The sequence below is a fragment of the Pezoporus wallicus genome, unplaced genomic scaffold (genome assembly GCF_028554395.1).
Source record: "Pezoporus wallicus isolate ANWC-B61680 ecotype Strahan unplaced genomic scaffold, APGP_CSIRO_Pwel_v1 contig_6468, whole genome shotgun sequence".
NCBI lineage: Eukaryota > Metazoa > Chordata > Aves > Psittaciformes > Psittacidae > Pezoporus > Pezoporus wallicus.
The window spans coordinates 67299-90558 of NW_026640026.1; the positions used below are offsets into that span (position 1 = coordinate 67299).

The 23260-nt window shown below is 44.6% G+C and overlaps 1 protein-coding gene and 1 long non-coding RNA gene across 9 annotated transcripts in view; one reads left to right on the forward strand and one right to left on the reverse strand.

The window, feature by feature from the left end:
- Positions 1 to 14158, reverse strand: part of LOC130603382 (uncharacterized) — a 33255-nt gene extending 19097 nt beyond the window's left edge. The window contains exon 1 of the long non-coding RNA XR_008973144.1: positions 14072 to 14158. This is a non-coding gene — a long non-coding RNA (uncharacterized LOC130603382). The remainder of the gene's footprint in view (positions 1 to 14071) is intronic.
- Positions 14159 to 17999: 3841 nt separating this feature from the next.
- PCDH7 (protocadherin 7) overlaps positions 18000 to 23260 on the forward strand; it is a 287165-nt gene continuing 281904 nt past the window's right edge. For all 8 annotated transcript variants that reach the window (XM_057417051.1, XM_057417052.1, XM_057417055.1 and 5 more), the window contains exon 1: positions 18000 to 21222. In XM_057417051.1, the coding sequence (XP_057273034.1) occupies positions 18031 to 21222 (3192 nt within the window). In that variant the 5' untranslated portion in view covers positions 18000 to 18030. The remainder of the gene's footprint in view (positions 21223 to 23260) is intronic.

The window sequence follows — 23260 nt, forward strand, 5'->3', positions numbered from 1 at the left end:
ACGTTGAAGTAAAGGAAAGTCCCATAATACACACTTACATTTCCAACTGATTGATACACGCTTATGTTTCCAACTGACTTCAGAATGCCTTAAATTGGCACACAGATACTTTTATGAAGGATAAACAGCTCTGGGAAACAAAACACTGAAGAAAGCCAGTCAGTCAAACAAAGACTTTATCAAGAGCAGAATACAAGCGTGATTCTGGCCACAGTATACTTGTACATCAAATAGGAGAGCTTGGTTCTCTGACATCCTTCTTTAAAATGGAAATGCACCCTTTTTTTAGAAGGTATGCTTTTTTTCTTCATAAATATGTCTCAAGTCCCATAGAACAAATGCAAGATGAGAATATTTTTGTCTCTATCCAGTTTGCAATCAGATATAATGAAGAATCACTAACAGAAATCTTACAGTTGTAAAGATAAAGCAAGACCTGAAGCTTTCTTTTCCCTTTATGAAGAGCAAAATATTTTTAAAATAGTATTTCATGGCATGCTAGTCCTCTGGCCCAAAGGTCATTTTTTTTGAATCAGTAAGTCAGATGTGACAGTGGCCTTGAATGGTGGCTTTGATGGTAGTGCTTATGTGATAGGAAAGCACTATTACATAGACTGTTGTCAGTCTCAGACCTTAAATGTCCAGCATAACTGAGGATCAGTAATGATGTTTCAATTCTTCTACAGGCAGTTAGTCGACATCTAATCTTTCTTGCTAATTAAAATCAAAACTATTTTCTAAAAAGCTAGTATGTCTGCTTTTAAGGTATGCATAACAAAAACAAAAGCATCCTAAATTACTAGTTCCAAGTCTTTCTGCCAATGAATCTAACCTGAGAAATCTGACAGTGCACTGATAAATAGTTTTGATGTCCTACTGAAAACACTAGCAGTTTATAGAAGCAGCTCCTTGCCAAATATTTCCTTGCTTTTATCAGGTAGACAAATAGACATATATTTACAAATATATAAATACAATCATATGTGTATATGTTGGGTAGGACTCTCTGAAACTGGGCCTCAGTAAATCAGTTCATCTGGTATGACTTTCTTCCATTTACCTCAACATGAAAATATTTCCAGGTTGTCCTCATGGTGCTTTCTTCCTACCTGACATACAGCATAGTGGACATGAGACTTGCCCTAAGTTGAAGGAAGTGTAGGATGGAGGAAATGTGGGGAGAAAAACTTACCCAGTTCTGTAGCCTAGTAGTTAGGATACTTAATTGAATGTAGGGTGGCTGTATGTCAAATGGCTTTAAATAGTTTTCTGAACTGCCTGTATGTTTTACATTACATATTCCTCTGAGAAAAACAGAGCTATCCTTGGATGACTCAGTTCTTCTCTTTCACAGATTTTCCAGCCTACCCTAACCCCAGTAAACTTACTGATGCCAATTTATGTTTTGTTTATAGAACAATATTTAGTTCTTATTACACCTGTGTTACTCCTCTGGACCTGACCCTAATTTCTTTAATGGAATCCATTTCATGTCTGAATCTTCCATCTTTCAAGTCTTACCACTACATTATATTCCATCTGCAAAGCCTTAATCATGCCTTCTAGCAAATGTTATCACACTTATATAGCAAAAGATGCCCAGAGAGAAGACTAGAACATTTGGGAACTTTTACCATCTGTGCATCTCCCACTTATGCTTTTTCAAAAGTCCTTCCCCTCAGTCCTTCCCCATCCCAGTTCCTTCTTTGGAGTGCTGTGTACCTAAATGCATTTTCTTTTGTAAAGATATGGATCATTGCTGTCCTCTGTCTTCAATAGAAATTATTCTATGTCACACAACTATATTAAAATGACATTGGGTTCAAAACATTAAATGCTTATTTCACAGTTAGAAAATTACTGAAATTAAGTTATACGTAGAATCATAGTTCTACTCACTTATATTGTGCATAGTCTTTCTTTAGAGTCAGATCTTGTACCCTCAAGGCCCCTACTTTCTTCATTGTACAGAATTCTCTGACCTTCTCTGAAGTGAAATCAAAGAGGAAAACAGTGTGTCATAGTGTTAGAACATTGTACTTTAAAGCTGGATACTGACAACGGTTCTATCATAGAATTATTTTGTGACAATTAAGACATGGAATAAAACATTTTTATTGTGATCTCACCTGTTTCTGAGTTTTTACCAGGAATCCTGTGACCATTTTGCAGAACAATGAGCATGCCAGTAAAAGTTTTGTTTTGCAGATGTAAAAGCTATGTAATTCTAAGCTTCTTCCCAAATTCTTCCCAAAATACGGACCTAAAAAACTCAAACTAAAAATCCCAAATATGCATATTTTTGACCCATATCTTTGTGTTACTTTCCAATTTTGAATACTGAAATCATAACGACCCCCAGTATAATGTAATGTAAAGATGTGTGCACATCTATGGGGGTATGATATAATAGGCATCGCATAAACATGGTGGGATGCTCCTATGACTGGAGTGTTGGAATGGAAGGTTACAGGCTCTTTAGGAAAGACAGGCGCTGCAGGTGAGTAGGGGGAGTTGCCCTTTATGTTAGGGATAGGCTGGAGAGTATGGAGCTCTGTCTGGGGACAGGTGAGCAGTCAACAGTGAGTTTGCGGGTCAGGGTTAAAGGGAGAACAGCGACGGGAGACATTCCTGTGGGGTTCTGTTACAGACAGCCTGATCAAGAGGACTCTGTGGATGAAGCACTCTATAGACAGATAGGAAAAGCCTCATGCTCACAGGCCCTTGTTCTCATGGGGGACTTCAACCACCCTGGCATCTGTTGGAAGGACAGTACGGCCTGGCACAAGCAATCCAGGAGGTTCCTCGACTGTGTGGAAGACAACTTCCTCCTACAGTAATAGAGGAGCCGACAAGGAGAGGTGCCATGCTTGACCTTGTGCTCACCAACAGGGAAGGGCTGGTTGGAAATGTGACTCTCCAGGGCAGCCTTGGTTGCAGCTATCATGAGATGGTCAAATTCGAGATCCTCAGGACAGTGAGAAGAGCGTGCAGCAAGCTCACTGCCCTGGACTTCAAAAGAACAGACTTTGGCCTCTTCAGGAGTAAGGTTCCATGGGATATAGTCCTAGAGGGCAGGGAGGCCTAAGACTCTTGCTTGATATTCAAGGATCACCTACTGCAAGCTGAGAAGTGTTGCATCCTAACTAGAAGGAAGTGCAGCAGGAGGGCCAGGAGACCTCCTTGGATGGATAAGGAGCTCCTGAGGAAACTTCAAAGGAAAAAAGAGGCTTATAAAAGGTGGAAGCAAGAACAGGCGGCCTGGGAAGAATACAGGGATGTTGTCTGGGAAGCTAGGGACCAGGTTAGGAAAGCTAAGGCCCAGTTAGAATTAAACTTGGCTAGGGATGTTAAGGATAACAGGAAGGGATTCTATAGGTACGTAGTGAGTAAAAGACAGACTAAGGACAATGTAGGCCCCCTCTGGAAGCTCTCAGGAGAACTGGCTACCCTGGATTTGGAGAAGGCTGAGGTTCTGAATGACTTCTTTGCCTCAGTCTTCACTGGCAAAGGCTCTAACCACACCACCCAAGTCTTGGAAGGCAGATGCAGGGACTGTGAGAATGAAGACCCTAGGCCCACTGTAGGAGAGGATCTGGTTCGAGACCATCTTAAGAACCTGAATGGTGTACACAAGTCCATGGGATCTGATGAAATACATCTGCGGGTCCTGAAGGAGCTGGCAAATGAAGATGCTAAGCCACTGTCCATTATATCTGAAAAAAAATGATAGGTGAAGTTCCCGACAACTGGAAAAAGGGAAATATAACCCCCAGTTTCAAGAAGGGGAAAATGGATGAGCCAGGAAGCCACAGACCAGTCAGTCTCACCTCTGTGCCTGGCAAAATCTTGGAGCAGCTTCTCCTGGAAGGCATGCTAAGGCACATGCAAGACAACAAGGTGGCTGGTGACAAGCCAGCATGGCTTCACTAAGGGGAAATCCTGCCTGACCAATTTGGTGGCCTTCTCTGATGGGGCTACAGAACTGATGGACAGGGGTAGAGCAGTTGATGTCATCTACCAGGAATTGTGCAAAGTATTTGACACTGTCCCACATGACATCCTTGACTCTAAATTGGAGAGACATCAATTTGATAGATGGACCACTCAGTAGATAAAGAACTAGCTGGATGGCCACACACAAAGAGTTGTCGTCAACGGCTCAATGTCCGGCTGGAGACCAGTAACGAGTGGTGTCCCTCAGGAACTGGTGTTAGGATTGGTCTTGTTCAACATCTTTGTTGGTGACAAGGACAGTGGGAGTGAGTGCGCCCTCAGCAAGTTTGCTGGTGACACCAAGCTGTGTGATTCGGTTGATACCCTGGAGGGAAGGAATGCCATCCAGAGGGACCTTAACACGCTTGTGAGGTGGGCTGATGCTAACTTCATGAAGTTTAACCATGACAAGTGCAAGGTCCTCCACCTGGGTCGGAGCAATCCCAGGCACAGCTACAGGTTGGGCAAAGAAGAGATTCAGAGCAGCCCTGCGGAGAAGGACTTGGGGGTGCTGGTTGATGAGAAAATGAACATGAGCCGGCATTGTGTGCGCTTGCAACCCAGAAAGCTAACCCTATCCTGGGCTGCATCAAAAGGAGCGTGACCAGCAGGTCGAAAGAGGTGATGCTGCCCCTCTACTCTGCTCTTGTGAGACCTCACTTGGAGTACTGTATGCAGTTCTGGTGTCCTCAACATAAAAAGGACATGGAACTGTTGGAACAAGTCCAGAGGAGGGCCTCGAGGATGATCAGGGGACTGGGGCACCTCCCGTATGAAGACAGGCTGGGAAAGTTGGGGCTGTTCAGCCTGGAGAAGAGAAGGCTGTGTGGAGACCTCCTAGCAGCCTTCCAGTATCTGAAGGGGGTCTATAGGGATGCTGGTGATGGACTATTCATTAAGGGCTGTAGTGACAGGACAAGGGGTAACGAGTTCAAACTTAAACAGGGGAAGTTTAGACTGGATATAAGGAAGAAATTCTTTACTGTTAGGGTGGTGAGGCAGTGGAATGGGATGCCCAGGGAGGTTGTGTATGCTCCATCACTGCTGGTGTTCAAAGCCAGTTTGGACAAAGCTTCGGTGGCATGGTTTAGTGTGAGGTGTCTCTGACCATGGCAGGGGGTTTGGAACTAGATGTTCTTAAGGTCCTTTCCAACCCTAACTATTCTATGATGGTATAGCATAGTTCTTCACAAACTAAATAACATTTTTTAATTCTTTATTGTACAGTGTTCGTTATTGTATAGTGCTGTACATCATAAAAAATCCACTTAACAGTTCTCTGTCCATGATGTTATCTGAACAATGTGCAGTAAACAAGGCTTTGAGACAAGCTCTGACTATGGAAAAAAATAATTTCGTATTTAGTCCTAACTTTGTTTTGTGTGATTAAATATAAGTATATCTTAATTTATTAAAATGCATTTATTTATTTAATATGTATTTGTTAATTTGTGTTCAATGAAATAAATTGGGTTTTTGTTTGATTGATTCCAAATTGAATCCAGTGGAGAAAGAGTATGTGAACATGTAAGTAGACTGCAGTCAGACATTGCAATGGATGGTGCAGTGGCATCTGAATTAAGGGTCTGCTGACAGTATTATTGTGGTATTTGCTAACTTCTGAGCATTTGATCTAGCAATATAAATAGTTTTCTTTATAACAGTTCTTTTGTTTTATCAAAAAAAACCCAACAAAACGGAGAGCAAAAGTTTAATCATGAGCTATATTAGTGATGTTTATGTAGCTGGTCATCAGGACCATAGAGTTTTGGTCTGCTATTTGAACAACAACTAAACATATACAATGTTATGATTCATGTTACCATGAATGGGATATTTTTATAGCAAATTTCACAGTTATTTTTTGGCATCATTTATGGACTTAGGACAGTCCATAAACTTTCTTTAGCCTTTTCTCTCCATGCAGATCTAACTTTCACCCTTCTGTGTTCAAACATTGCAACTTCCTGCTCCACATTGTAATGTGCCAAAAGAGAGGTCACATAATACTGGAGGACAATAGTTTCTGGGCAAAGAGACAAAATCTTCAAGAAAGTATCATCAGTCAACCACATGTTGACTGACATGATGACATGGGCTGCACACAGTGTGAGTGAAACTTTCAGGGAACTTATTTTCTAAATATGTGAAGTCCTTACCAATTTACAATTTTTTTTGTGGATTGCAAGTTGAACAAAATTGGGTGGATGAATTTTAATATTAAGATGAAATACTCAGAAAAGATAGCCACTCAAAAGCTCAAGTTCATGGCAAAATTTATGAAAGTGCTGAAATTATTTAAATAAGATTGTCTATAAATTTGATCATGGGCAAAATAACCCAGCTTCATTGTCAGCTGTCATTGAATCAGTCTGACTTTTTTCAAAAATTCAACCAAAACTTTAGGTCTGGAAAGAAGTTATGTGCTAAAGCTCAGAAAAATAATAAACAACTAAAAAAAAGGGTTATATTATTTGAAGTGTCATGAAGTCATAATAGCGGATGTTATCATTCTTACTTATAACTTTCAGAGTAGTAATAATACTAAGTTAAGTCAATAACTTCTTCCAAGAATGACATATTAGATGAAAACTAGAAAACCTCATCACTTTGAGTTCATAAACTTTTTGGAAGTGTAGTTAATGAAATATATACTTTTTAAACCACACTACAAGTCATGTAGTCTGCCTTGAGAAAAAAAAAAAAAAAGAATTTTAGTACAAAAATATTTTTGAAAGAAAAACAAAAGTTAATGAATGAAATATTAACAACTTAGTTAAACAGTAGATTTACCCAGCTGTGTTGGTGCATAGTTTTAACATTAAAATTGGAATACCCTCAGCCTTCTGAAACCTGTTTTTTCTCATTTCTCCCTTGTAAAATTTTGACTTTATTTGTTCATAAAATCTTTTAAAAAAACACCAACACAATCTGTACACACCCCAATATTTTATTTCTAATCCTCTCTAATTTATCTCTCTAAATTCTTTAAGGTACTTCATAAAAGAATCTTCATGGAATGATTTAATCTAGCATATGGATTTGCTTGTTCATCAAGGACTTCAAGCATATATGTATATGTGTGTGTATACATACATACTTTCTGTCTGGGAAGCTGTAGCACCTGTTTTTGTCTGGATTGACCTTTGACATTCTGGACAGTTCTGTTCTTATTAAATGTCATACTTTTTCAGTTTCTATTTACCTGCTTCTCCATCTCTCTATGCACTATTCAACTCTGAAAGTGCTAAGTTCCTTTTGGCTAGATATCATAGAATCATAGAACAGTTAGGGTTAGAAAGGACCTTAAGGTCATCTAGCCTCTTTTGTCCTACCTTTTCACCCTCATTCTCCTTCTTTTAATATGAAGCATTCAGGCATGCAAATTAATGAACTTGCAGATAAATGATGTAATCAATATGCAGACAATATTTACACAAGACAGACATACAGGCATGCAGTGGCAAATAGCAGAATGTGTAAATAGTATGTCACCTTACTGACTTGAATGAAGTGTCAAATGTAAATCTTCATCTTATCCAGAAAATTGCTAAGAAAACAATGGCTTCACTTTTGCAGGACATGCTATAAATAGGCAAAAAATAAGTAAAATTATAATTATATACCTAGGGATACCCAAATAAAGTACACATTGTTTCAGCTTTCAGCAAGGATCATGATGTCGAAATGAGGAAAACAATCAATGAAAGTAAAGGTGTGGAAGAAGCATTATCATATCTGAAATTAAATCAATTCAAAGACTACAAAATACTCAAAGCAAGGAGTCTTGATAACTTTCACTGCAGAATCCTAAGGGACTAATCTGAAAGGTCTATAACAAGGAGTTTTAGTAAGTATGGCAGGATGGTCATCTATGAAAAATAGCAGATGGCTTGCCTGTATTTGAGAAAGGAAGCTGAAAGGCAATAATAAATCTCAATATGATTTTAGTTGATTTTAGAATTTAAAGTTACAGAGTAATTTTTGAAACAAAGAATGAACAATGAGACAAAAGTACAAAGCAAACAATGAAATCTATCTAAAGGTTTCAAAGAGTAGATTATACGATTTACAAGATACCTTTCTTTAATTACTTATCTTCAAAGTAAGGCAAGTGGAGAATATATCACCTATCTGATTTCAAAAGAGTTTTTGACGCTATCTGATAGAAAAGGTATTAGTTAAGATTGAGAAGATAAAGAATTGACTGGTCAGCAGAGGACAACAGATTGTGTTAGGTGTTTGTATCCTTACATGGAAGCTGTTAAAGGGTTCTTCATGGGCTGTCTTGTAATAGGCCTTTTTGACATTTAAATTAAAGAGTACATCACAAAAATTTGGAGCATGCTGCTGAAATTTGCTGGTAAAACAAGTGTGAGAATCATCAAAATCATAAAAACATACAGGAAGAATCAACTTACCTTGATGACTTCTGTAATAGAAATGGGATTAAACTTAATAACACAAAAAGCAACATAATAAAATTTTCAGCTATAAAGTTCATCAGATAGAAACTGCAGAGAAAAAGAAAGATAAAGACAATTTACTAGAGAAGGACTATCAGACAATACTATTACATCAGGTAGAATACATCTTCATTACGAAAATCATGAACAAACCCTGTTCTGCATATTAAAGAAAGGTTCACTGAAAACTTCACTAAAAATTGAGGCAAAGAGGAAGTCTAACAGCATGATCAGGAATGCAGAACTTAATTCATGCGAGGAAACTAAAAAAACCTTGTATTATTTTTCAAACAGAACTAAGACAAGAGAAATGTTCTCTGTAAACATGAATGGGTAAAAAGACCCTGTGGATGTTCATAGTAATGTACGGAACTTTGAGATCAATAGCAACATAAGAATTTTATATGTGCATATATTTTAAAAGTATGGGGGGTTATGCCACATGAGTGCTTGCATTACCAGAGTATAGGACTCAGCACCCAAGGATGTGCTCCCTGTTTATTCTGAACCATAAACACGATCTCTGTGGTCAGGTAAAATAACATTTACACCACCAAGTGGTTTAATGGCATGCATTTTGATTAAAATGCACATAATTTTCTTCTTCACTCGTCTGCTTAAGATCTACATGAATGCTTTAAACATCATTCACTCACTAGGTGCCTAATGCAAAGCTTATTTAGTCAAAGTGCTTCTATTGACTTCTGTATCCTTACCAATCAACTAGCTGTTGCAGGCTTCCAGTTTTATCACAATATTAGACTGCTTTTCTCTTTTTCCCATGATCTTAAAAGGCAAAGAAAGAGGTATACTTTGGTTTGCCCTGTCTGTTCTTTAATGTGCTTAGATTGCAGTTATTTCCTGCTGAGCCCTGGATGAGGTTTAGTTTGTTGAAGAGCAACTTTTTAATCATCTCAGAGAGTGAATGAACTGAAAGATATGTCAGGCTTCTATCAGAAGATGAAAAATGTGGAAACTTATTGGTGCCTCTTTTCCTCTAGATATATTGTAGGTCATAAAACCCCACTCTGTACAGTACTTATTACTCTTATAAAGGAAGCTAAAAATGTAATTACGCAAAGCATGATCACCAAGAAATTTTGCAAAACAGTTAAAGCAGGCATAAAAGTATGACTGCCTGTGCACGGGAAAAAGTGCAAAAGAAGCAGCAGGAGAACAAATGATTTCAAAGTCAAGCTATGTCATCTTCCTCACAGGAAGGGTGGCTACAACCCCTTCCCTCTTATTTTGAAGAATTAACGTAGCAGTGCAAAACATTTCAGAAGCAAAACTTATCAGAGTTTACCAGCGTACAGAGCAGCACTTAACAGACTAAAATATATTTGGCTACTGGATGGACCCAGCTTTATTTTTTTCCCATTGGTTCTTACAGGATCCTGTTTTAAGATGATATAATCAGGCCCTTCCCCATCCTCTAATTCTCATCTCGGCTAAATGCCGAAGCTCTTCCCTAAACTTGTGCACTACAGGCATGGATCTATAAGTTTATGTTTTAATCTAGTTCAGAGAAAGGTATAAGGGACTCCACCTCTTCACACTTGCTTTCTTTTGCTCACAATTAACAGCAGATGGTAGCAGGTGAATAGCTCTTACTTTTTTCAATGAATAGTCTTGCCTCTGTTAGGGTCAAAAAAAGGATTAAGGAAAAATGGTATGCTCCTGAACTGTACAGCTAACGACGTGACCTCTAAGGGTTGTAATGTTACATTTTTCATATGAAAAGAAATGGCAAGTCTAACATTATAAAACACCTAGCAAAGCAGTTTTAATCATTGCAGAACAAGGCCAAATAAGACTGTCTGATGAGCATTCGACATCTTGGTTCTAATCTAAACTACTCTCCTGCCAACATATTTATTTTCCTAATTTATAGTAACTATGTTTTTGTATGACACTTGTTTCAACCAGAGAGCAATGATTATTTTTGCTGAGGTTCGCAAGTTAAGTAGGTGAGTATATATGTAGACTTAAAAGGATTATTAAGTCTATTTGGCTATTTTTAGGTATAGTCAATAACATATATTGGCATTAACTTACAGAAGGGACTAGAGCACCACAGAATTCAGTTATCCATAACAGACTTTGAATTTTAATACCAAAGATTCCTCCTCTGAACTCAGCAGAGTTGCCATCTTGCTTGGGTATTTTCTTTTCTACTGAACAGGCAGCTGACACCATAGATTCACGAAGATATGCCACATCTTTTATGCTATCCTGAATTATATTAATAATAAATTAAAGCTGCACAGGATGTACTAGGAATATCAGACAAAAGATTTTATGATCTGGTGATTCTCATTTAAAAATAAAAGAAAGTCTTAACTCACAGCAAAGATGGAACTGAAAAATATTAGAAGATTGAGAAGTCATCAAAAGTGTGTAGAGACAAAATGATTTTACAAAGTCTGTTTACTAAGTTCTGTATATAAAGGGTAACTGGCAGAAATAAGTGGGAGCAGGAGCTTGAGAAGTATCTTAATATATCTATAACAGCTTAGTATATTTTATACTGCTATCCATCAAATTTCATGATATAAGACTTTCATTTGAATATGTGGTTGTCTGGAACACAAACTTCTTTTACACTGTCTACAGAATGAGCTACTTTGACTTTCCAGCAGTCCACCAAATGAAGCAGGAATGATTGCCACTTATTCAAAGACAAATATTAAGGTGAATCTGGAATACGTTAAAAAAGCCTACAGAAGTGCAAAACTGTGGTCTGACTAACTTAATCTAGGAAAACCCATTTGTTAGCACCTTGCTGGGTGACTGAGCAGGTCGTTGCACTTCCTTTTATCTCATAGTGATGATTTACAAAGCACTTTGAGACCTTCGGTATGTTCTTTAATGATACCAACCTTGGAACTGTTGTAACAAGAAAATCCTACATTACTTCCAAAAGTAACTGTGTTGTTCTCTGCTAGTGGATTCATATACATGTCAGCCATGCCCACTTAATATTTTCAGCAACAATGAACACATTTTTTTTCCTTTGTCAGTGCTACCTGGCTCTCATACATTTCATTTAAATTAAATTCAATTTTAATTATCTCCCCTGAATGTCTCATTGTGTTTCTTCAAGTAGAAGATACACTAATGATTCATAATTTCCCTTGATTTTTGATGGGAATTCATCCAAACTCACCTTAAATGCTTTTTTCTCCGCTATATTTTGCATTCAGAGCAACTGAACAATACTTCAATTAAAAAAACAACAAACCAACCTATAAAATAATTGGGCTGGATGCAGCACTCATTTATATCCCTGCAAATCCAGGAAATCCAGTAGCTGCATATGAAGCATAAATCTAACCAAAATCTCCCTTCCCTCATGAGAATTCATATGCTTTATGAAGACCTTTCATTATTTTTTTTTCTGATTTTAAACATAATCTATGTGTCATTTCTGCATGGTTAGGCTTTTGTCAACATCTTGCGGGGAAATAACACCAAACAAACAAGTCCAAAAATGCTGTCTGCTAAAGATCTTTCGTAACAGCTTCTACAGAATAATGTCAAAAAAAAAAAAAAGAAAAAAAAGAAAAAGAAAACTTAATCACTGTGAACTGGGGAATTGTAAGGAATATATATATATACACTGCAAGAATCACAACCACTTTAGCTTTAGCTAAATATTACTTTTCATCATTTTCCATAAATGTGAGAACTCAGAAATGCTGATGGAATCATGCCAATGCACGAACTTTTTATTTTGAACAGACCTCAAATATTACTTTAAGAATGAGCAATTATATTCATGCGAGATTTAACCACTGTCATCCAACACAGATTATATTTGCTCTGTCAGTAACTTTTATGGTGTATTATCTAGTTCAGAATTCTGACAGAGTGAAAGAAGATCTAAAGTAACTGGCTCCATGCTTAGCTAGTATTCAGTTAAATAAGCAGAGACGTAGTTATTATCTTCTTAGAAGTAAATCTGTGGTTTCCTTTTTTAAACTCTTAAGTTTTAAAGTCCCCCAGAAAGGCTGCTGCTCAACGAATTATTTGTTCACTTCTGCCTGTTACATGGTACTAGACGGGGAGCAGATTAGCAGCACTGTGAAAGACACCGAGCAAGTGTCAGCACTCCCTGTAATTCAGCCGACCTCCCAGTATATTCACTGCAGCGAACCGTGGGAGCTCTGGAGCTGCCGGAGGGAGGCTGTGGTCGCGATCTGAGGTGAAGAGAGCACAATAGGATCACACCAGAACAGCACGTCGCTTTAGAAAGAGGAAAGGTCAGCGTGGGCTTAGTGCTGTTGTGGTGTCATTTCATCTGTTTGTCCCTTGGTGGAGTTCTTGAGTTAGTTTCTTCCTTCCGCCAAATGGATTTAACCGCTTTGTGTGAGGTTTTTGTCCTTGTTTTTACCCTGCTTTCGAATTTGCTGTCATCTTTACTGTATTTAACCTTTCCCTCGTATTATTATGAATATGTTACTCTCAAGCCGATCTTTTTTTTTTTTTTCCTTTGGAGGCTTTTCCCTAATTTGTGTGAGCGTGTGTGCGTGCAAATAATATGCAATATATATGTGTTACGGTAATGAGCGATATAGATGTGCAAATAATCTGTCTCTCTTTAACCCGAGATGGATTCCCACTGCAGATCCCAGAAGTAATTTTCCAGTGAGAGCCACCGACATTCCTAAACTGCAAAAAAAAAAAGCCCAAATTGTCGTGGGCTGAAAGCGCCAACTGCGGACATGAGTCGAGACACCAGCAGCACAAACGGGACTCCGCCAAGAAATGCATATGAACGAGCCATTAATTGCATCTGCATATTTTAGCCATAACCCCTCTGTCTTTCCAGCCAACAGCTACAACAAAAACAAAGCCTCGCTACAGACCATCGAAGAGAGCTGCGGGGGAATGCAGAGGAGCTGGGAAAGCTCCCAGGCTGCTTTAGGATTTCCCCACGTACAGAAGGCTGTGAATGTCAGCAAGTCGGATTCCTTCCCACACGCAAGATGCCTCCTCGGTGGCCTTATCAGATGTTCCCTTTAAGGACACGAGCTCTTATTTCAATTCCGTATGTCTCTCGCATCTCTAGCTATTTTATTTATTACAGTCGATTACACTTGTGATGCCGTTTCCCACTTGATCTCACCAGTTCAGGAGGACAAACACCGTGTCGTGTCTGAGCAGCTGGGAGCCGGGAGGGGGACGGGGGGGGACTGGGACAACAGAGGGAGGGGAGGAGGACACGGAGGGGGGGGTGGGGCATTTACACTGCGCAACAGATTTGATCGAGAGGGATAGACCTCCCCTGCCTGAAACAGCTGGATTGTTCCTATCGACACCCAGACAGCTGTGCGCGCACTGGCTGCGGGCCGAGAGTTGGGGGCTGGTAGTGTCATTCCTTCTGTCCCTGCACGAACGAGCGGGATGCGGGACACACACACATACGCCCCAGCCAGCACAGCCCTATCCCCCTCCGGCAGCCAGGACACGTGGAGCGGGAGCAGCGCTGCTATCCACCATGCAGCGCACGTCGGGCCCATTTCCCACGCCGGCCGCCTGCCCTGGGGGAGGAAAAGTAGGAGGAGGAAGGGGGAATGGTAGGAAAAGGAAGGGGGGGCCTTTACCTCTGCTCCGAAAGAGGAACCAATCCACTCTGAAGGACGCAGCACTCCCGAGCAGGAAAGACATTGCACATTCAGGGAGATGTTGTATGTGAAAGACACTGAAAAAAAGAAAGAAAGGGAGGGGCGGATGAGGGGCCCAGACCGTATGTGAAGGACACTGTGTGCGTAAGATAGGCCAGCGAGGATAAGAAGGGAAGGGGGGAGCGAATGCACATGGCAAGAGAAAGAAATCACTCATTCGCTTGAAAGAGGCTCTCGCAAGGCAGACCGTAGGAGAAGTAGACATGGGAGACAACGGGGAAGGAGACGTAGACAAGAGACCAGATGTCCGTGCCGTGCAACGGCCCGGAATCCGATTAAAGTTTATGGCGGGGAGCTTTAAAAACGTTTTCATCCCTCCCCTCCCCTGGCGAATACAGGAAGTTTCCTGGCTGCTCTTAAAAGCACAAAAGGGAACAGCGGGAGCTTCGGTTGCAATTGTATTGCTAGTGCAGAGAGCCAGTGTAATGCAGTATGCTGGTATTCCTATGATATGTCTAGATCTTACACTGTGGACAAAATTTCCTCCTCTCGGAGCTCCGGAACAGCGAGGGGAATTTTGATAAATTCAAGTTGCTTGGCAAATATAATAGGGATTTAGTACTAATCCTACTTAACCCGCTGCGAAGACGCTGAGCTCCCAAGCCCCCCTCCTCCGTCCGGGACTGCGGCGGTGAACACTGAGCCTGCGCCGAGCCGTGCTTTCTCGCTGATGCTGCAGATACAAAGCTGAGTGTCTCCAGCGTCGGAGGGGGCGGGTTTTCGTGTTCTGGCGGGGAGGGAAAGCGATCGGTGCCGGTGCCAGGGCCGGAGCCGCCCACGGAGAAACAGTTCTGCTCTCCGGAGCGGGGAGCAGGAGCGGTCGAGCACCATCCCCCTAATCTCCCTCCCATCGCCGACTTCCTGCGGCGGGACTCTGCCCCTCTGTGCCTCTGGACTCCCCAGGGGAAGAGGTGGCAACCTTCCCTCCCTCTCACATTCACTCGCCGCCCCAGATGACAAAGACACACTGTGACCGTTGCTTTGAATCTCCTCGGCATATCCGGCCTCTTTTCTCTCAAATATGTCGCCACGATGAAAGAGAGGCGTTTCACTACAGTCGTCTGCATGCATCTTTATTCAAAATATCCATGTAAAAAGAGGAATGAACACACAGAACCAGCAACAACTTCTTTTCCCACATGTGTTCACAGGAGGAGAGCAGCTGGATTCCTGCCTCCCCCTTGCTGTACATACACACACGCACACGCCGGTTCTGTTCCCACTGGTCGTCCATGCTCGCCCGGGTCCTCCCTCTCCCGCCATCCCCGCGGAGGCCAGCCCCGCAGAGCCCCTCTCTTTTCCCCCCGGGATCCGGGTGGAGAGAGCAGGTACGGGAGTCAGGCATCACCCAGGGCTCAGGGGCACACGCACACAAAAGCCATAGGCGCTTAAATGACACAAAGTCAAAAGAAGAGAACTAGGGACGCTAAGATAAAGTTGAGCAGAGAGCTTTAACATTAATTTCCCACTTATCCGAGTAGGTGACGCTAAGTTTTGGCAATCATCTAAGCAGCAAGTCTCGGCTCAGAAATAAATGTTACTTTTTACATGTGTTTATTCTACTAACCCTTTCGCCCCCGTCCTGATCATCTTCGCGTTTTTTTGTTGGTTGTTTTTTTTTTCTGATTTTTTTTTCTAGGAAAGCACGTGAAAAGGCACATTCAAATCATGGTAACAGGAAAAACACGAACACAAAGATTAAAAGGCTCAAACAACACTGGGAAACAGGAAGAAATTCTAAGATCTAAGGCAGCCCCCCTTCCTCCCTGGAGTTTTATGCAGTTACAGTGACTGCAGCTCTTTCACAAAAAGCACCGACACGTCAGAGGAAGGTGGGAATCTGCGAAACGAGTTTTCTTACCAGCGTGATTCCGCAAAATGCAGAGCCCCGAACGTGCATCAGCTCTGCTTAAGAGAAAGACGAATAAATCTTTCCTTTAAAAAAAATGTTGCTCTATTCACAGTCTACAGCGGAGGTGGGGAGGGAAAGTATAGGAGCGAATCACTACAGATCGCGGGTTTGAGGAGGCAACAGCAGCAACACTCGGGCGTGTAATGAGGATCGGGTTTAGGAACTGAACTGGTGGTGTGTGATGAGCAGCTATCCCACTTGCAGCACTAGCAGCGACAGAGACAGAGGGTAAGATTGGGCTTTCTGGAGTGCAGCGCTTGACTCGTCCTCCTCTCTCCTCCTCCTTCTCCTCCCTCCCTCACTCCCTCTCTCTCTCTCTTTGCTCTCCCTCTTTCTGCCTCTCTTTCTGTGTGTATGTAGTGCAGGCGGTTCTGCTGCTGCAGCAGCAGGGAAGAGCTGCTGAGAGAAGCTTCAGCAGCTCCCACCACTTCGGGCAAACTTGCTGGTTTACTGCTGCTTTCCTTTTTTTTTTTTTTTTCCCTTCCGAGTGGGAAGCTTCTCAGTTGCCATTCAACATTTTAAAGCACAAGCCGCTCTGCTGTGAAAGCGCCTGATCCACACTTCTCTGAGGCACAGGAAGGAATACACATTGCAGATTTCACCCACCGTGGCGGTGCAGATCATAGGAAACAACTGACTGATACAATTTTATTTGCAAATAGAACTCTGGGGTTTGTTGGTTTCTCTTTTTTTTTTTTTTTTTTTTTTTTAACCGCGCCGCGGCTGTCTCCTCCTCCCCTTGGCCATTCTGCTTCTATGGATGTAATTCAGAATCTGTGTTAATTCACGCGGGGGATCCAGTTACATCGTGTTCCGCTCCGGGTATATTTACGAGAGACAAGTAATCGCCTTTGGACACATAGTTTTGTTGCTAACCTTTGAACTGAAAGGATCAAGTTCAGATCTGGTTACCTGCATTGGGACGGGAAGGAAGAGGAGAGAGAGAGGGGGAGAGAGAGACTGCAATCTCATTTGTGAGTCGCTCTCAGTGCTGCAGATCCAGATTGCTATAACACATGCAGTGCAAATGCAGGTAAGGCACACACACAAACTGCGGATGCTAAAGCAAACTTGGGACTGTTGTGTGTGTATATATATATCTACAGCCTTGCAAATTCTGGGCAAACGGCTTCTGCAGTTTCTGTATCGTTGCTTTGTGACTAATGACCTTGCGCAGAGTTGTTAAAAAAAAATCCGCTCCGGAGAAAGAGCTGAACATTTAACATTTTAGGCGATCTCTGAAGATGGATTTGGGTGCTTTTCTGCCAACCAAAGGGGATATTCTGTGGACTGCTGTGTAATACACGGTTTTCTTCTCTGCAGCTACCGACATTATTGTTTTTTTTTCTTTCTATTTTTTATTTTATTTCATTTTTTAAGAACTCACCATTGCTAAGAGGATTTGGAGTTTTCCCGGACACAAGCCCATTGAATAAAGCGAATCACATTTTTTTCTTTATTTTTCCCGTGTGTGCAGAGCAGGGGAAGAATAAAGCTAATGCCTTGGTCGTAAACGGCTGAGAGAGAGAAAAAAGAGAGAGAGCGTGTGAAATGTAGTTAACTCTAGTGTCGAAGAAGACGACCAGGGGGCTTCGAATCGCATAGTGCTTCTCCAGCTTTTATTGCAAACCTTGCAAAACGATTACAGTAAAATCAGAGAGGAGGAGGAGAAGGGGAGGAGGAGGAAAATCCCATCCTGTCTACGGAGATGAATCTTTAAAAAGCAAAATACACTGTCCCGTGAACTGTAAGTATATCGCAACTGGAAGGCAGGGAAAGCAGGAGAGGAGCCAGCAGCAGGGTTTTGACTACCTATTGCACCAGCCACGAGACACTAAGTTTCCAGGTACAGAAGGTTTTTATAATTGATAGCCCGGACACTCAGCCGCTCTGTTGGCTCATCAGGGGAGTTATTTGGGGGGGGGGGAGGGCAGGTGGGAGTGAGGGGGGGGGGGGGGCGAGGAAGATGAGGAAGATGCGGACTCTTTTTGGCTTTGTGCATTGCTGCTGCTGCTGCTTCTTGCTCCTCCTGCCTCCGCCACTCTGGGTCAGCCTGGCATCGGCCAAGCAGCTCCTGAGGTACCGGCTGCCCGAGGAGGGACCCGCCGACATCCGCATCGGCAACGTGGCTTCCGACCTGGGAATCGTGACGGGCTCCGGCGAGGTGACATTCAGCCTGGAATCTGGCTCCGACTATCTCAAGATCGACAACATGACCGGGGAGCTGAGCACCACGGAGCGGCGCATCGACCGCGAGAAGTTGCCGCAGTGCCAGATGATCTTCGACGAGAACGAGTGCTTCCTGGACTTCGAGGTGTCAGTCATCGGCCCCTCGCAGAGCTGGGTGGACCTCTTCGAGGGCCGGGTCATCATCTTGGACATCAATGACAACACCCCCACCTTCCCTTCCCCTGTTCTCACGCTTACCGTGGAGGAGAACCGGCCCGTGGGGACCCTCTACCTGCTCCCCACCGCCACCGACAGGGACTTCGGCCGCAACGGCATTGAGCGATACGAGCTGCTGCAGGAGCCCGGCGGGGACGGCGGCCGCCGGGGCGGTGGAGGGGGGGGTGGCGGGGGGGGCTCTGCCTCGGCGGGCTCTGAGAGCGCCCTCTACCCCGGCGGCAGCAAGCGGCGGCAGGAGACGGAAGCGGCGGCCCGCAGCAGCGTCTTCGAGCTGCAGGTGGCCGACACCCTGGACGGGGAGAAGCAGCCGCAGCTGATCGTCAAGGGGCCACTGGACCGGGAGCAGCGGGACTCCTACGAGCTCAGCCTCCGCGTGCGGGACGGCGGCGACCCGGCACGGTCCTCGCAGGCTATCCTGAGGGTGCTGATCACCGACGTGAACGACAACAGCCCCCGCTTCGAGAAGAGCGTCTATGAGGCAGACCTGGCAGAGAACAGCAGCCCCGGAACACCCATCCTGCAGCTGCGAGCCACTGACCTGGACGTAGGGGTGAATGGGCAGATCGAGTACGTCTTCGGGGCCGCCACCGAGTCCGTCAGGCGCCTACTGCGCCTGGATGAGACCTCGGGCTGGCTCAGCGTCTTGCACCGCATCGACCGAGAGGAGGTAAACCAACTTCGCTTCACTGTCATGGCCCGAGACCGGGGCCAGCCCCCCAAGACAGACAAGGCCACGGTTGTGCTGAACATCCGTGATGAGAATGACAATGTGCCCACCATTGACATCCGGAAAATTGGGCGCATCCCACTCCGGGACGGGGTAGCTAGTGTGGCCGAGGATGTGTTGGTGGATACCCCCATTGCCCTGGTGCAGGTGTCAGACCGGGACCAAGGTGAAAATGGTGTGGTGACCTGCACTGTGGTGGGTGATGTGCCCTTCCAGCTCAAGCCAGCCAGCGAGGGCGAAGGGGAGCCTCAGAACAAGCGCAAGTATTTCCTCCACACCTCGGCCCCTCTGGACTATGAAGCTGTCCGCGACTACAATGTGGTGATCGTGGCGGTGGACTCTGGCAGCCCCAGCCTGTCCAGCAACAACTCCTTGCTGGTGCGGGTAGGGGACACTAATGACAACCCTCCCGTGTTCAGTCAGGCCGTGCTGGAGGTCTCCTTCCCAGAAAACAACTTGCCTGGTGAGAGGGTGGCCACAGTGGTAGCCACAGATGCAGACAGTGGCAGGAACGCTGAGATCACCTACTCCCTGGAGGCCTCGCCCCTTTCCTCAGACGCACCAGGTGGCATCTTCATCATTGACCCTGACTCTGGGGATGTGTCAGTGCAGGCAGTACTGGACCGTGAGCAACGCGATACCTACGAGTTTCAGGTGACAGCCCGGGACAAGGGGGTGCCATCGCTGCAAGGCTCCACCACAGTGGTGGTGCGGGTGGCGGATCGCAATGACAATGAGCCACGCTTCATGCAGGATGTGTTCACTTTCTATGTGAAGGAGAATCTGCAGCCCAACAGCCCTGTGGGCATGGTAACTGTGATGGACTTTGACAAGGGCCGCAATGCTGAGCTCAGCCTCTCCATCCATCCTGGTGACCGTGACCATGACCAGGCAGCCAGCATTTTCTCCATTGAGAATGACACTGGAACCATTTTCTCCACTGTCTCATTTGATCGTGAGCAGCAAACCAGCTACACTTTTAAGGTGAAGGCTGTGGATGGAGGTGAGCCGCCACGCTCTGCCACTGCCACCGTGTCCCTCTTTGTGATGGACGAGAATGACAATGCACCTACAGTTACCTTCCCCAGCAACAGCTCTTACACCGTGCTGCCACCCTCCAGCAACATGCGTACTGTGGTGGCCACTGTGGTTGCCACAGATGCTGACACTGGTCTCAATGCTGACCTCAACTACAGCATCATTGGGGGCAATCCCTTCAAACTCTTTGAGATCGACCCGGCCAGTGGTGTGGTATCACTGGTGGGCAAGCTGTCCCCCAAGCACTATGGCCTGCATCGCCTTGTAGTGCAGGTAAATGACAGTGGGCAGCCTCCCCAGTCCACCACCACCCTGCTCCATGTCTTTGTCAACGAGAGCCTATCCAATGCCACTGTGGTGGAGAGCCAAGTGGCCCGCAGCCTCCACACACCCCTGGCCCAGGACATTGCTGGTGACCCTAGCTATGAGTTGAGCAAGCAGCGGCTTAGCATAGTCATAGGTGTGGTGGCTGGCATCATGACCGTCATCCTCCTCATCCTGGTGGTTGTCATGGCCCGATACTGCCGCTCCAAGGGCAAACATGGCTACGAGGCTGGCAAGAAAGACCATGAGGATTTCTTCACTCCGCAGCAGCATGACAAGGCCAAGAAGCCCAAGAAGGACAAGAAAGGCAAGAAGGGGAAGCAGCCCCTCTATAGCAGCATCGTCACTGTCGAGGCTTCCAAGCCCAATGGGCAGCGCTACGACAGTGTCAATGAGAAGCTGTCAGACAGCCCCGGTATGGGGCGGTACCGCTCGGTCAATGGCGGCCCAGGCAGCCCAGACCTGGCCAGGCACTACAAGTCGAGCTCACCGCTGCCCACCGTCCAGCTGCACCCGCAGTCCCCCACCGCCGGCAAAAAGCACCAGGCCGTGCAGGACCTCCCCCCGGCCAACACCTTTGTGGGCGCCGGCGACAACATCTCCATCGGGTCGGACCACTGCTCCGAGTACAGCTGCCAGGCCAGCAGCAAATACAGCAAGCAGGTAAGAGCGCTGAACCCTGCGGTCCGCGCACCCCGAGCCGCGCGCACACACACAAGCACACGTACATACTCATACACACGCTCCTCGTGGGGGAGCGGTGATGCCCGCGTCCCCCGTGGCACAAGCAGTCACGACAGTCAGGTCCAGTGACCCATTCAGCCTCGTATCCCCGCGCCAGACCCCAGCAGGCAGTCAAGTGCCCGGACAGCAAAGCAAGGAGAGTCAGGGATATTTATTAGTACATTTTTTACATTTCCCTCCACTTTTCGGCCACCAACCAGCCCGTCCGTGCAACCGCACCGACGGGGGCGCCTGCGGGACCATGGTTGCCCCCCCTCAGCAGGCGCAGCGGCAGCCATCCGCGGGGGGAGGAAAGGGAGAGGTGGACCTCGGATTCGGTCCTCATTCCGGACAGCGAGGTGTAGGGCAAACCGAGATGCCTTCGTCAGCTAATCCCGGTGGCTGGGGGGGGGGGGAGGGGGGGTCAGGAAGCCCCCCACCAGCAGCAGCCGCGGTCGCGTCCTCCTCCCCTGTCCCACTGGCAGCTTCCTTTTCCCCCGCAGTCGTGCCTCCCCGGCCTTAGAGACGGAGATCTCCGAATGAGGAGGAAAGTTTCGCCTCCGTAGCCAGGTGTTCGGGGGAAAAGGGGTCGCTGCCTGTCTGCCGCTTCCTAAAGCTGTGGGCGAGAGTGGATTAGCATCCGCCGTACTGAAGCGATAATGGCTGTAATTACCAGGTCTTTCATTAGGACCAAAATGCTTAAATAATCTAAAAAGCTGCCTAATTTACACTACATAGACTGCACTCATTGCAGCATTTGCTCTGAATACACATAAATGTTAGTGAGCTTACAGTCGCACCCCAGTATGTTTTAATTGCCTTTTTTTTGTGTCCCCCCCCCCCCCCCCCCCCCCCCCAATATAACACGAAATTCATTCATTCATTCTGAGGAGCCCCAATTTGTCAGCCCAGCTGCTGCAGAGCTCTGTCTCTAGAGCGTGATTGCTGTGAGTCCCCTCAGAGCGAGGTGTGTCTTCAGGAGTAGCACAAGGAACTGGTTCTAATCTCGGCCTTGTTGGAGGAGGTGGCTTCAATAAAGTTCCGGTAACCTTAAACTGGTGACGGCAGGGACTCCTTTACAGTCCCTGAAATAAAACAGGGGATAACATAGAGAAGAACCAAGCTCCTAATTGAAAGCATCTGTTTCGTTTATTTTATAAGACACATATGTAGCCTGAACAGAGGTCACTTTTCCTTGGGGAGTACTCTTTGAGTGACAGTAAAATGAAATACATAACACCTAGTGAGTTCCCTTACATTTTTCCAAGTAAGATAATATTCCTAATGTTTCATCAGCTAAAGTGCATATTACACAAGAGTCTAGAGATAAATGTATGCTGATTCATGTAAACGCACAGACAAGTCTGGGACAGGAAAATCTGACTAGTTTGATGAAAATGCTTTCTTTTGATCTTATTCACATGCAAATATGGTACACTTTTTTCATATATAACTTAGAAGTTTTACAGTGTCTTGCCAGTATTTGCATTCTGCTAAGAAATACTTAAAATACTGCAAAAGAAAAGGACTTGTGTGAGCCAGTCTTCCAGATCACAGAAGTGTGATGTACTATCTGCCAGTATTTTTGTGTATGTTGTTTTACAAGCGATACAGATTTATAGAAAGTTTGACACAGTATTTTCTGGGTGATAGATTCCATTAACTCTCTCCTGGAGAGTACATTACAATTTTAGTTTGAAAATAGTCTGGTTAACTTACAGAGCACTAAGAAAATTCCTAAGCTTGTATATGCTAAGGCTTATTAAGCACATAGTAGATTATGCTGGTTTAGTGAACAGTCGAATAACAAAGTAGCAGTAGATCATAGGCTAATCAGATACTACTTTTTTCTTGCTGCTGCAATCGATCTGAACATATGAATTATAAATTGTCAAAGTGTAATTTATTTTTAGTATAAAAGAATGACTTGCATGCTAAGTGTAGGAATGGTAAAGGATTACACTACACAAATGACTAT